This window comes from Thunnus albacares, chromosome 22 (genome assembly GCF_914725855.1).
Source record: "Thunnus albacares chromosome 22, fThuAlb1.1, whole genome shotgun sequence".
Classification (NCBI taxonomy): Eukaryota; Metazoa; Chordata; class Actinopteri; order Scombriformes; family Scombridae; genus Thunnus; species Thunnus albacares.
Genome location: NC_058127.1, coordinates 16,653,300 through 16,668,240, shown reverse-complemented (window position 1 = coordinate 16,668,240; position 14,941 = coordinate 16,653,300). Strand labels below are relative to the sequence as shown.

The following is a 14,941-nucleotide window of genomic DNA, read 5'->3' as shown; positions in this document are numbered from 1 at the left end:
AAAGAAAACAAAAATGAACGGAAAAATATAGTTTAAAAAATAATTGTCATTGGATATGCTTATTTGAGCCAGGGCAAGCATATCACAACTGAGCTAAACAGGCTCTTGAAACCAGAATACAAAGGAGTAAATAAAGCATAGACAAAAAAATGGAATACAAATTTAGTCAACGAAACAGGACAAATAAGAAGGAAGGTCCGTATGAACGTAATGGGATTTGGACTTGGTAAACAGGACAAAAATGGAGGTGATTCAAGTGAATGGATGGGTTGACAGCAAGAATGAATTTGTATTATTTTCATTCTGTGAACGTCAATTCAGCACTCTTACCTCTTATTGGTGTACCACCTGGGTGGATAATATGAATGCAAATAAGATTAGAAAGAAGAAGCATTAGTACGAGTAGATAGAGGCTGGGGGCTTTGGAAGAAGAATCAAATTAGATTTAACAGGGTACGTAAATAAAGGTACTAGAGGAAAGAGAAAAGAGAGAGAAAGAGAATAAGAATTTTCTGTACTCTACTGGCAAAAAAGACAGGATTCATCATAGAAAAAGCATAGGTCAGAGAGAAGAACTTGTATATTGATGTACCACGGGGAGGTGCCATTTTGGAAGTGGCAATGGCTTCTGAAGACCATCTACTGAAGGGAAAGACTTTGAGGACTTTGTATATGAGAGTGACAACAGACTTGTTTAAGAGCCTTGAAATCCCTTTGCTTGACCTGGTCACCTCCCTAAACTTCTTGAAATTTCCATTCCTATGGTGCTGGTGTTAAAAGATTAAGTAAGTGAGTAAGTGGTGGGTCAGTGAGTGAGTAACAAACAGGTGAGGACAGGTCATTACCCAGGTCAGTATATGATAATACTACGCTAAGGTTTGGTGATTACAATCTCCAGATAAAGGTGATACTATAGCTGGCAGTGGTAGGACACTTGAGCACCGTGGGGTGAGGGAAGAGTGTGTGTGCCTCTAGTAGTAGTCCTGAAACTAAACTATCTGTTAGTAAAATGCATGCCATGCATTTTAATAGTTGTTGGAAACATGGAAATTAGTGGGGGGTGATGTGTGCTTTAGAGCTAAGCACTTACCAAAGGATTCTGTAGATTTAAAAATATAGAGAGAAGAAAGACAGCGTAAGAATATGATTATATTCTTTAAGTAAGTTTAGTTAACAAGGTTTTGTTAAATCAACTCTACGTGAATCAAAGTCGCACATTAGAAATAAGGGTTAATGCTACACAGTTCTCTTGAAAACAAGTCAGCAAGGAAGTAAGGTTAACAAGACGATTTAACAAAGGACAGCTGTGAAATCTGTGAAGACAGGTGGTCAAACATACAAGACTTAAAATCTACAAGTAGTTGTGCTAAGGTGTTGCCGTTAGCTGGCACATAAAGCTGCAAGCTATGATTTATGTAACATCTTTCAGAAAATAATAATAATAATAATCTTTTTTTGAGATATCAAAATCAAAATTGGGATATTCAGGTGAATGGGTATATTAGGGTATGTCATAGGCAAATAAAAACAAAGCTGGCATCTACACATTAAAGCAGGGGCTGTAAATTCAAAGAATCAAGGGGTAAGGGAAAAGCTGCTATATGGTATTTTACACACTACTGTGGCTAATTAGTGTCCAGAATGTTTTTTTTATATATCTTACACCAAGCAAATATTTGTTTCAAAGGAGGTTTAAGGATCCCTCTTTCGAAAGTAAAATTTCAAAAAAATACACAAAAACGTTGAATAATTTGCTTTTGTCCTATTTTAACCAGATTGTTGAAAATTATATGTAGTCCTTTGCAGATTCTGAATGAAGCCGAATGTTGAATATTAATTATTCTAAGAAAAAGACAAGAAATGAAGAGGATGGATCCAAAAAATAAAATAAAATACTGCACCAATGCAGCAGAAGGGAAATCAATATAAAACAGCAAAATAATTCATTGTAAAAAGTCACAGCAGTGAGCAATGAGGGCAGAAGTTAGGGCAGAAGCCAGCAAACACAGAAGGGGAACAATCCCAACAGCCCATGACAACACTGAAAGACAAAGGGAGACACACATACAGACAACACACACCGGGGCGTACAGAGAGTAGAAGACAGGAAATAGTAGAAACAATGCCATTACCTAAAAAATGAAAAGCCAAATGAGAAGTTAAATTATGGGAGGAAGAAGAGGATGAAAGAACAGAAGAGTCGACAGGGGGAGCAGATCAGATAGAGGGAAACAAGAAAGAAGACTCCCTGTTTTGTGATTAAGTTTTCAGCAGAGGAAACCTACCTGATCTGAGCTGTTTAATGCGTCCATTGTTGTTGGTGGTGTTGACAGGGAGGAAGTCTTTGAACCAGGAGATGTCTGGGTCGGGGTTGCCACTGGCAGCACAGAGCATGGTGGCAGTGCGTGTTCGCTCCACCACTTTTAACTGTGGGCCCATGTCTATGGTGGGGAAACCAGGAGGCAGCTGGTCCTCTGCAAAAAGACATGAAACAGCGTACCAGAGATGAGATTGAGCAAGTCGGTGGTTCTGCTCAAACTCTGTGCAGAGCTAGTGAGGAGGGAGAGCCAGTAGAAAGACAGAATGAGTAAAAGATAAGGCAAATAGGAGAGAGACTGTGAGAAATATCTTCAGTTGTTGGTAATATGTAGAAGTAAGTGTGTAAAGGCAACGAGACAGTGTTTTTGTTATATTATTAACTCTGTCAATAAAGCAATAATTATATCTTAAGCCATGACATTTAAAGGTGGTTTCCTACCCACATTTAGTATTGACAAGGACATAAAATTAACAAAAATGTGAAAATGGACAACAATCTATTACAAGGGAAGGTTTTAGCATTTCCAAGTAATTAAAGGAATACCTTGAAATTTTGGAAATTAAGCTGCTTTTTTGCAGACAGTTAAATGAGAAGACAGGAAGCAGGGTAAACGGCTGCTAACATAGCTCTGACCAAAGGCAACACAACCCACCAACTGACACATACCAAGTCACTAATTAAAACATTACATTTTACTTGTTTAATCCATTTTAAAACCAAAGAGTAAAAACAATGTGGTTTTTAGAGGGGTTATGTTGAGAAAACTTCTTGGCAAGGAGCAAATGAGTTCCTAGAGTCTTTTTGTCACCAGGATGTTACCAGGCAACCAGCTCTGACTTCTTAATGGTTTGATGGGTTCATACGGATTAAACAAATGACATACAAGGTTTTAACTCATGAGCTTTAGAGGTGCTGGTAGGCATTTTTTTTTAGTCTGTGGACAGAGAAGGGCTAGCTGTTTCCCCATGTTACCAGTCTTTATGCTAGGCTAACCATCTCCTGGCAGTAGCTTCATATTCAACTCTTAGTAAGAAAGCGTATTTCCCAAAATGTTGAACTATTCTTTTAATGATGGAAAGGGAGTAGCCACTGCTACACTGACTAGTGAAGTGGAGCTTTGATGTTCATTTATGATGGCAGGTGACTTTTCTGTGTTGTATGAGCTGTCTTGTTCCTGCCTGTGTCTCAACTTATCAAGTGAACAAGGGCGGGTTACATCTTGCTGCCGCTTGAGATGTGAGACAAGATAACTCCAACATTGCTCCTTGCTCCAAACATTCTTTTAGCAAAACAAAGAGCTTTAGCTTAGTCTGAAGTGCACAGCTCCGATACAGGAAGTATTTTTTGGCTTGCAGCAAGTGTTGATCTTTGAGTGGGTAAAGAGTGGAATCTTCCATAAGATCCCCATATGCAAAAAGTCTGCCTCTCTGCCATGTTAGCTAAATGTTAATCTGCAAAACAAGACTTGCTTATTCTGAATGCCAATGAGGTTTATCTGCACCTTTAAGTTTTCCTTTCCCTGCTGTGATATGACTAATTAGTGTCTTCCGTTGCTCTCGTAAACGGCACCTTTTTGGAAACACTCTCTTTATTAAATTTTCATGAGGAGACATCAGTCTGGAAACAGCTTTGAGATGCCATAGCCTGAGCACAGCCAAACGACAATCATGGCCGCCTTCCAACAATGCTTTTGGGTATCTGGCACGAGAAACCACCTCGATGGATAAATCTTCTCAGAAATAGACTGTATTACAAATGAGTGACTTCAGACTGAACTGCAAAAGTTTCCCATGCAACTCTGTGTCCCTGCCTGAACTGACGTGTTTTGACAGTGATGGAAGGGTACTGTTTGTTGCATGCTTCAAAACGGCCAATTACACATCAGAGTTCACTTTAGTCAATGTAAATTGGTTTAATGAATTCTCATCCCATTCCATAATGCATACACTCTTTATTCTCAGATTCTTGTCAGTTGGGAGCTGTTAGTTTTATAGGACACCTTGGCCCATGCATCATTACAGTATATGGTTCAACACTGTTAGTCCTTGACATGGTGTGCAGCACGTTACACATGTTATCTTGATCCCTTTCAGTGTCCATTAAGTTAATGAGAGGTGCTCAGGCTTTACTCTTGTTAAAAGTTTGTAGGTGTCTGCCACTATGTTTGCTTGTTGCGTGCACAAAGTTGATGTATTGCTCATTGAAACAATAACCACTTTGTCAATTGATCTTAGTCCCACAATGGCCACATTTAATCAACATCATAGTTAAAGTATGGAGGAAAGTTGAGTTGGAAGAGAGAACCAATTCTAAGATAAAGATTTACAAATTGCCAAATGTTGTATTTTTCTTGTAAACGTGTTGTTTTCACAGCTGTTCCTATCTGCTTTACATTCACACCTATAATATTTCAAACTTCAAATTTTAGCGATAAAGTGCATTTTTCAGACAGTACGTAGACCATGCATAAATAACAGCACAAGAAAAAAGGGTTGGTTGTGACAACTTATCTTGTGTAAAAGCACTGGGTTAACAACTATCACAAGGAATGATGGAACAGTCTAATGTGAGAAAATATGCTTTCAAAGGTGCTCATTCAAATGGAGAAAGACAGGGAGGAGGGGAAAAGGAATTAATTGTACAAGGTAGCTCCTGTCCAGGCTCCCTTCAGCCTGTCCAAGGTCGAATAGACAATTAGTCGATTCTACAGTGAGTCAAAAGTATACCTGATCAAACATAATAGCCAGAAGCAAGCCTAGGAGCATAGATGCGTGTTGAATATAATAATTGGATGTGACAATCCATGCGAACTAAAAAGCAACTCCTGTGAAATTGCAATGTATTCTTAAACAAAGTGCTCAAGAGATCATAATTTAGCTGCCCTTTAAGAAGTCAGAATTGTTCTCATGCTGTAGTATGTAATGCTCCTGGTTATTATGCTTTAAGTATAAAAGAAGAGAGTGCATACATTCCCAACTATAAATGGTGATTCCTGGGTCAACATTATCATTTTACAAAAACAGGATGATGTAATTCTGAGGTCAGTAAAACCCTAGCATTTATGTCTGATTTACCAAACTGTGAAAAACAGATAAAAATGAAGCTGGATCAAATGTACTGTCAAATGGGTACTTTCACCAAACCCATCTTTCCCCTTCTAAGGAATACGTATGTTACATGATGCTAGCCCGTAACTCCAGTGGAGGCAGCTGATATGACTCCAGGCAGTGCATTTAAAATTAATGATCTGTTACAAAGGTTTCTGGCCTTTTGAATGCATTCTTGCTTAGCCCAGAAATGTAATTTACAGCTGCTTTGCGCACTCATGCTCATCTAGAATGGCCACAAAGTCATGACATCAACGGTGAGGTATCTAAAAACTTTTCTTGCATAGAACTTGAGATGATGATGCCGAAAAAAAGAATAATAAATAAGAGCACTTTTGCATTCTCAAGCTCCTTGTACCTCTCAGCTATACCCTCATTTGCAAAGTGAATTACCATTGTGATGATAAATACTGTTAAAGAAGGGAAATTGAACACATTTGCTAGCTTGTGATTAACAGCTCACGTCAACAGAGCTGCTGCAGCATTTTCCTTACAAGGCTAAGAGACCAAAATGAAATCAGATTAATCACCATTTAATTTAAGCCAAGACATGTTTGATGTACGTTTTTTGGAGGTTAGGTTATTGGCGAAGTGTTAAAAGTAAAGAATGAAATAATTAATCAACTGGGTCCAAGCTGTTTGCTAGTTTTTTCCACGTGCTATGTTTCCAGCTCCGCGAACAGTCGGGAGGTTGGGTTTCAACTTACTTTGGTTACATAAATAATCAGCAAGGAGCTAAGTCATTACTGCTTTGAGCTCTGAGCTCCATCCTGAAAAGACTGGAAATTGGGAAAGTTTGGTTTGCTTGTAGTTCGTTTTATGAATGACTGTATGGGGGTTAATGTACTATATGCTGATGACTTGAACATGCACCAAGCTACCCTGTAACATATTTGAAAGTCAAAGCTGAAAGGTGAAATTAGCAGAAAAAAGGTTTTTACACAGATTTTTTTCCTCCCCGCTTCCTTATTCTAACTCACTGAGAACTGCAATCTCAAGGACAGTCTAAGACAAGGGCAGTTGCTGCTTTACAGAACCATACTGTATATTCAACAATGGATCTACACATTAAATGAGATGGAAGTGAGGGAAATGCTGAAGTCACCTTCTAGAGAAGTGCTGAGCACTGGTGCTTGGTATAAAAAGACTCCCAATGACAATTTGCACACATTAGCCAATGCTGGGCTATCAGGCCATATGAGTGTATGGTGCCAAGTATGAGAGGAGTATAAAAAAAGGACATTGGCTCTAAAAGTACCTCAGTGAGCAGATTTTTGCTGAAGACATAAGGCCACTGGACATAAACTCAACCCATTAGTAGATTATATCTATTGATCACTCATACAAAATACGAGCCCAGGTGAAGTCACATTTTCCTGGTATGACAACAGTGGCCATTTCGGTTTCTAAAATGTTACTTGAGTGCAGCATAAATTCAGCGTGGTTGTCATACTGCAGATGCTGCCAATACACACACACACACACTCACACCCTCTGTTCACCCTAATGTAAACTTCTCACCTGCTGTGGTGTAATGACTTGAGTGACAAACTCAAGTAATGTCCTCCTTGTTTGGGTTCTAATTAAATAAGCCTAATTGAGTCTCAATAGATAAACGTACCATTTAAACACAGTCTGTTACCATTTACATTTTTGCTCAGTTAGCACTACACCAAAGCAGCTGTGTGTGTGTGTGTGTGTGTGTGTGTGTGTGTGTGCATGAGTCTGAGGTGATATTTACAAGGTGGACTAATGCAGTTACATCCATGGAGTGAGTTTCATTAGAATGATGGGGGCAGACAGTAAAACTACAGCCCGGATGTCTGCTTGAGTTTAACATCTTCTCAAATGTTGACAACTGTAACTCCAGAAATTCAAATTAAAACCTTCTTCCTCTCTGCTGCATACCACATATGTGACACAGTCTTTTACTCTAGTGAATGATAAACTTTAAACTACGCAATTACACAGTGGGGTGTTGTTGCCAGATATTGATACTCTGCCAATACTGTATTCACTTAAAGTACAGTAACAGCTTTACAGCTTTAAGTAGATTTTATCTACTGATGATGATATGTTATGATGATACTGATATGTACATAGTGGGCTGTATACAATATTGCAAAATTAATGACATTATCCATTAAGCTGTAAAACAAAAGCAACATAACAGGCAGGAAATGGAGTGTATATCTGGCTGACAGCATTAAGTGAATTGTAGATGCTGCTTCATGTCACTGAAATCACTTTTGGCTCCAAAATCACCCAATAAGTACAAAGGAATTTGAAGAGAAAATAAGCCTTTGTTGCACTGGACTTTCCAAGTAAAGCCATAAAAACATAAACCTTTCCGGTCACATTCTGGCTTTAGTTCCGTGGTTGCTGCACAGGGATTGGATTCGGTCCGACCCCTTTCTTCCCAAGCGGAACAAGACTTTTCACCCCGCGGTTGAGGTTATTCTTCAGGGAAAATCCCAGCAGGCCATAATAAGATATATTTGTTGGAAGTATTTGAGTGGATACAATCTCCTCAAAGAGGCTGTCACAGGTCACTTGCTGCAGCAGCACAGTGGAGAAAGTGAGTGTCAAGATGTATTGTTATTTGGGAATCCCTCTTCAGCCAAAGATGCTGGATTATGGAAGTGTGGGAATGTGGGGCAGATGTCCTCAAGAATGACACTACTACATTTTTATACTCCTTTTCCCCTCTGCCCTTAAGATCATTTTGCCCAGTTTAAGAATCAATCTGATTCTCGCTACTCCTCTCCAGATAAGATTTCAGCAAGCACAAAAAAAAAAAAAAACAGGCCAGAAAACATTACCCATGGAGTGTGACAGCAGTGCTTATTTTTCTCAGCAGACTGAGCCAAAGCCATTTTTCCCACTACACCATAGCATATAATTTGAAGTTGAGGGACACTGATTAAAGCTCTTTCCACGCTCAGAAATCCAAAAGAAGTGAGAAAGAAGATAGGAGAATTTAGCAGGGTTAGGGTGCTAATCAAGTTAATTATACAGCACTCTGGCTGCTCACAGGGACATCATTTGGCATTGGGTAGTTTCATGACTGCCGAATGCATTAGCTGACCTGGAATGAATTAGGAACTAGTGTTTCATAAACTAGTAAATATTGATTAACAGGGAAAAGAAACCCATGCATAGAATATAAGGTAAAGGATGACTTGGAGTGCATTAACATCTTAGAAAACACCATTCAAAGTTATTTCTCCCCAGCCCAATGAGTGAGAGAGAGAGAGAGAGAGTGGTAGTCAAGCGAGCTAGAGTGTGAATGAAGAGAGCGAGCGGTGGTGGTGAGAACGGAGCTGTGAATCGGAGTAATAAAACGTTATTTTCTGATTGTTTCACAGCGGTTACGTTGTAAAGCACAAATAAACACACCCATTCTCTGCTCTGCGTTTGCATGTGTCGGTCAAACGGAAACACGGACAGCAGAGGAGCAGCACACAGCAGCACTCTGCACACAGCGTAGGAGAGAGATGGAGAAGCAGAGGAAGCACTGAATCAAATAAAGACACAGTGATGTTACCTAGTCGCTACACTACAAGTCCCGACCTCACACCCTGCGCACTGTTATTGGCTGGGGGCTACACACCCACTGTCCAAAGGTTGACACCCAGAAACGTCCGGAACTCAACAAGATAATAAGAAAATAATAAATTACAGGCAGAGGGCAGAGTCTCTGCAAATACATAAACCACCACACACTTCTAGTGGGAGATGATTGAGAGGGATTACTTTTGTATAAGTCTATACATGGTTTTTTAGCAAAATCCTACACCTTTAATTTATAGTCTGTCAGAGAAGACATTTGGTCTGGCATAAACTTTTTGTCAAAATGACACATTGTTGATTTGGAGCACATTAACACTGAAACATTGTCTATTATAATTTGTTTACAGTTCTCTAAAAATTTGTCACAAGCCTAGTTAATACATCCGTTCAGAGACGACCTGGATCCTCTTCAACAAAATGTTCTTTTCGGCTCCTGTTCAACTGACGTATTCATCCCCCCCCCCCCACTTTGGCATTGAAGGGGGAACTGTTAATTATGCTTTTGTTTTCACACAAACAAAATTACTCAACCAAACGTAAGAGCTCTTGATTAACAAAGGCAGTCAGCAATTCCATTTGTGCCAATTCTATGACAGCATCTCTTCTATTTTTCTCTTTTCCTCTCTCTAATGTGTCACCACTTTCACCCACATCATTGTTGATTTCCTTGCTCTACTTACAAGGTACACTTTACGCTGTGGTAAAAAGGTGTTCTTTTACAATCTTGTGCCTAATGATTGACTGGTTCTAAATCTGAGCCCACCCCTTGCTTTATCAGCCACCAGCAGCTTGGTTAAACTATCTCAAACCCGGACACAGAGTTGCTTTACTCAACACTCCATCCATCATTCTGCCAATAAACTTGTCCTCACGTTAATTTTTGACCATGGGCTAGGACATTTTAATATTTGTTTTGCTTGTTTCAAGTGTAAAAACACAGACATTTCACATTGTTGTAATTTAGTGGTATGAAAAGGGACCTTGGAATCATGCTCTTCGAAGGAGCTATGTCATGTACACTCAGCCCTGGGTTATACTGTATGCAACACTTTTTGAAAAATAGTTTTGCACACATGCCAAGAAAATGTTGTCAGATTATGGATAGCATTGCCTTGGGGAGAATACTTTGGATGAGGTAAAAGTGACGACCCTTGACATGAAGGGTGTAAAGTATCATGCATGGGTGGCAGGTATAGGCAGTCAGTTAGAGGGCAACAAGTCAGACTGTAAAAACACAGTATAAAGGTACAAGCGCATCATTGTTGACCAAAAAGAAGAAATGACGAATTGAGATGTCTAAATTCCCCCTAAATGCCCTCTGAGAATCCAAAGCCTGTATTTATCTCATTGATACATTCTAGTGCTGTCTGGCACATATGTTGTCCAGTCTAAATAAGATTAGGTTTTCCCCTAGAGCTTCCTTTGAGCCAGATTTCCCAAATAAGCCTCCTGGCACCTGCATTGGGCTGATATTGCTTAAGTAATCCAATAATGGAAAACAAAATGCTCAGCACTTCCTTCTCATAAAGCACACACTAGTGTGTGGTGGGGGACAACTCTGAAATTCACCTTTCCAGGGCTTTTTCTGAAAGCGTTCACAGACTGAACTGAACTCCAACTCAACCTTCAAATTGTTTTAAAACATGGCATGTCTCTGGACTGATGTGGTTTTTATGATTGCCCAGACTGGAAAAGAGATCAAATGTGAGAGCATGTCCCAATTATATGCCTGAGGCCACAGTTCATTACATTCCCAAGCCTTAGACGAGCTGACTTGAGAAAATGTTAAGTGGCAAAGCATGACTGCTTTCCAGTTTAGGTTTACAAATGCGTCTGTGCAGGACTCCCAGGTCAGAACTAATGTAGTTGTCTCTAGCAGAGTGCTGGAGAGTTCATGTTTGCTATGAAAGCTTATGATCCATTTACCTCAACTGAGGATACAAATAAATATTTCAAAGGGATTCTGTCAGCGATCACCAAATTTTCTATGTGTGTGTGTGTACACCTGCATGTGTAGAGGTCCTTTTTATAAAGAAAAAGTCATTTAAAAACTGTCTCACAGATGTAGGGTAAGATGATTGTAGGCAAAAAAATAAAATAAAACATAAAAAAGCTTTATCCACTCAGCATCAGTCACATATTTTTTACAGATGTTCCACTATATGTTTTGTGCAGTGAAAAGGGAGGCACTGTAGTGAAAATCCGTAATAAAAGTGAAGCTGGGCTGAGGTAAATATGCTTTGCTTTAGCTTATTAGTTGATTCTACAGGTGTAGAGTTTGCTAATGAATATTACGGTGAATGTGCCACAGTTGGCTCAAACAGCCAATTCCAATTTGCTGTAATAGAGTTTTAAGAGGAACAGGCCCACTCCAACACAAAGTGACATTATGTCTCACTCGCTTGGTACCTCTAAAAGGTAGTTCAGTAATTCAACAATTTACAAATACTGTCATCAAAAACTGCCGAAGCCCGAGGCCAGACAACGAGGGACCGTCTAGTATCCACTAAAATTTTATTTTACCCTTGTTGCCTAAAGGAGCCACAAAGGAATGGATTTGTGAAATGCTCTCCTGTGTATTCCTTAACTCTCCTACGATGATGAACGTTGGAACGAAATATAGGAGGGGGAAGGTGAAGGCGCAGAAAGCTCTCTCAACCCGGGGTTCATGGCACTCTGTCTTGGTGAAAAATGGCATCCTCTCCCCCTTTGCCCTGCACTGATTGTTTCTTCCATAAATCCCCTTTGAGATTGCATAATTAATTGAATGCTGCTTATTTGTCATTAAAAACCCTCGCCTAATGCCTGAGATTATGAGAAAACCATTGTAAAGTCAATCTATTAATCATCAGCCCCCCCCCCCCCTAGAAAACCCTTCACAGATGAACAATCCCAGCAATTCCTCATTCTGAATGACATTGGAGAACTAGTTGTAAAACTCTGAGTCTACATACTGGTGTTATGGTAAAAGATTTCATAAAATAGTGTAACATTACTTTCAAACACTTAAAAATAATAATTTATCTCCTAACAATTTCACGTCCCACCTTGAAAACCTGGTGCACAGGTGGTTAAAGCACTTTTATGTTTCGCTATGCAGAGACACCATTGGAAAACACATGATTTGGACGCTTTTGGGATTGACTTTTATAGTCTCCATCATCCCCTTTAAGACTGTATTGGCAAGCATAATGTAAAAAACACTACTCAGAGGCAGTTATTAGGAATTCGGGTGGAGTTCGATAGAATATGGTGGGGAAACAGCATCCAGGTCAGAAATTTCTGGAGTTTTACTTTCCGCCTAGTATTCCTCCAAGCTTGCCATCCCCTATAGACATGTTTTAAGGCCATCGCTGCTGGGGCAGATTGGATCAGTCAAGCAGAGGGCATGCAACAGAGATGTACACCACTCCTGGCAAGGCACCCCAACTCTCCCTAGGCCCCATGTCATTCATAAACATGACGGATTAGCTGTGATATTCCTCCATTTACAACATAAGCGAGGAGAGTGGGAGGAAGAGAATGAAAGCAGAGAGAGAGAGAGAGAGAGAGAGTGTGTTAGTGTCGGATGCCCCTTAGGGGTAGTGCTAAAATGGATGGGTATAAAGGGAGATGAAAAGGAGAGATGAAGCAGGAAGGGTGGAGAGGGGGCCTTTCTCTACAGGCCTGGCTGGGCAAGCAGCAAGGCAGGCAGGAAGCCAAGCACAAAGCTCCATTTACGCTCAGATGACCCCCCACCCCCACCACACCTTCTTGCTTTACAGACTACACGTCAACTCAGCCAGATGTACTGTTCTGAGTAAAGATCACCTAGGGGGAAGGTGGGAGAAGAAGGCAAGATTTCCCGACCTCTATTACCTATAATCATGTTTTTTTTTTTTTGTTTTTTTCCTCCATTGTTCCATAGTCTTTTGCATTTGGCTTACTGACTTCCTTTCGCAGCTCATTTAGGACTTTAAAAGATGTGTGATGTTAAAGACTCTCCCTCGATCCGTCTTTGTCTGTCTCCCGCCTTCTTCGCCTTCTGTCCCTCACCCTCCCTCTTCAGGATTTCACTTTGCATATTCCATTTGCTGGTTGTTACCTTGAGCAATGATTCCATTTACTTCAGAAAACAGTGCCCCATTTATTTAGAGTTGGGGAAAGAAAAAAACTTCCGCATTTGTCATCTTATCTGCCATCAGCATTTTTTTTTTCTGTTATTATTAGTAATATTCAAAGAAGGAAGGCGAAAACTATTTGACAATGCTTTGAGCTATTTGCCAGACACAAAGCTTATATGCATGTTGCTTATTCTCTCTCAACTCTCTCTGAACACACCTTAGGAAGCCTCTTTTATTTTTATTTTTTCAAGCTTTTTTCTTAACAGCCCATCAACCCTCATTTGATCCTCTTGAGCGCATTAAGCATTCACAAATAAAGAGGACGTGGCACAGAATATATAAACAACCACACGCTACCTTCTCCTTTGAGACGCCTCGATTCTCACTGACGCTCCTGTCAATTTGAAGTATATGCTGCGAGACATCTGTTCTGTTTTTATGTTTCAGCTTTTTCATTGTATATTTACCCTCTTACCACCCACTTGGGATGACTATACGATGTATGATGTTTCAAAGTTTAATAAAGTATATGTTTGTGTGCATAAACCTGTCATCCTAAACAAATATCACTGAATAAAACTGAACTATTTAGCTTGATTCTTTTGTTCAATCTGTGCAGGGGAGGCTGATAAAGGCCAAGGCCAGAAGCTGGAGCCAGCAGGGGCTCAAGAGACTATCAGCCAGCAGGTGAGTCTTCCTACAGGGCAGGAAAAAAGACAGAAGGGAAAACTGCGAGACACTAAGTTGCTTCATTAACATTCATGTACTTTACATCCAGAAGCAGGTGGGTCAGTTTGATCAAACAGGCGTTTCTTATATTTTGGCTTGTCACATGGCATATTATGTGTGTATTTACAGGCTAGATATGTTAAGAAGGGTGTTCGTTTGTGTATTACTTCACTATCAAGAAAGCATCCCATCAGCTGTCAGAATGCTTCCACAAAATCCTCTGAACTTTAATCACTTTTAGCATTTTGTGCATGACAGTGCCAGATATCTTTATGGGTCACAGCCGGGACTCTTCCATTTAAACATGGTATCATCAGACTCAGACGAGTACTCTAGGAGACATGCCGCATAAATGTCTAAGGAAACCAACTTCATGTAAGTTAACTTCCTCCTGAGAAAGGCAAAACCTAGCACCAGCCATTTCAATAATTTGTATGGCTAAGAGCTTGTTACAGGAGAAGGGAGTATAGAGATTATTCATGCTTGCTAACATCCGGCAGAGAAAGGACCTCTTGGCTCTCAAAGAGTCCTAATGGAAAACGGGGTTATGTCAGGCTTTTCAATTCTAGCAGACAGGCATTTTCCCCAGAAGTGACTGTAGGGAACGATGGGTGTCACAGCAGGAAGTGCATTAGTTTATTATGGAAATAACTATATTGAGGCCACATGTTTTGATATGTGACAGCTGGGTTTGAAACTGATGAAACTGAGAATATGTGAAGTTCTGTCCCCCTTATCATTCATGCAGCCTTAAAACATCTGATTAGTTAATGCATTCATATTTGCTGTACAGAATATTATGTAAACCATAGACAACAAATTACACCCAAAAATCAATTCTTGCCACATCGCTTTTCTTTTTCCAAAGTTGTTTGGTTGTAATTAACACCGTAATGCGGCTCGAAAAGTTTCTCAAGATCATTAGATGCATTAAGGATGACCCTGGAGTACCCAATTAATCTAGTAGAAAATGGTTTTGAGTGCAGCTAAGATCAAAGTTAGTAACATTAGCACCCCTTGACTACCTGGCTCAGACTTGCACACATTCTCCTCATTTTGTGACCTTGTGTCCTACTGTATCTCCTCCAGCCAGTGGAATACCACAGAAT

The 14,941-nt window shown here is 39.9% G+C and overlaps 1 protein-coding gene across 41 annotated transcripts in view; it reads right to left on the bottom strand.

The window, feature by feature from the left end:
- LOC122973552 (receptor-type tyrosine-protein phosphatase delta-like) overlaps positions 1–14,941 on the bottom strand; it is a 370,064-nt gene that overhangs the window by 51,287 nt on the left and 303,836 nt on the right. For 19 of the 41 annotated variants that reach the window (XM_044341149.1, XM_044341152.1, XM_044341158.1 and 16 more), the window contains 3 exons: positions 2,286–2,474; positions 1,091–1,099; positions 331–348 (listed from right to left, as the gene is read on the bottom strand). In XM_044341149.1, coding sequence (XP_044197084.1) covers positions 331–348; positions 1,091–1,099; positions 2,286–2,474 — 216 coding nt within the window. The remainder of the gene's footprint in view (positions 1–330; positions 349–1,090; positions 1,100–2,285; positions 2,475–14,941) is intronic. The other 22 variants (XM_044341162.1, XM_044341164.1, XM_044341163.1 and 19 more) reach the window with 3 other exon arrangements.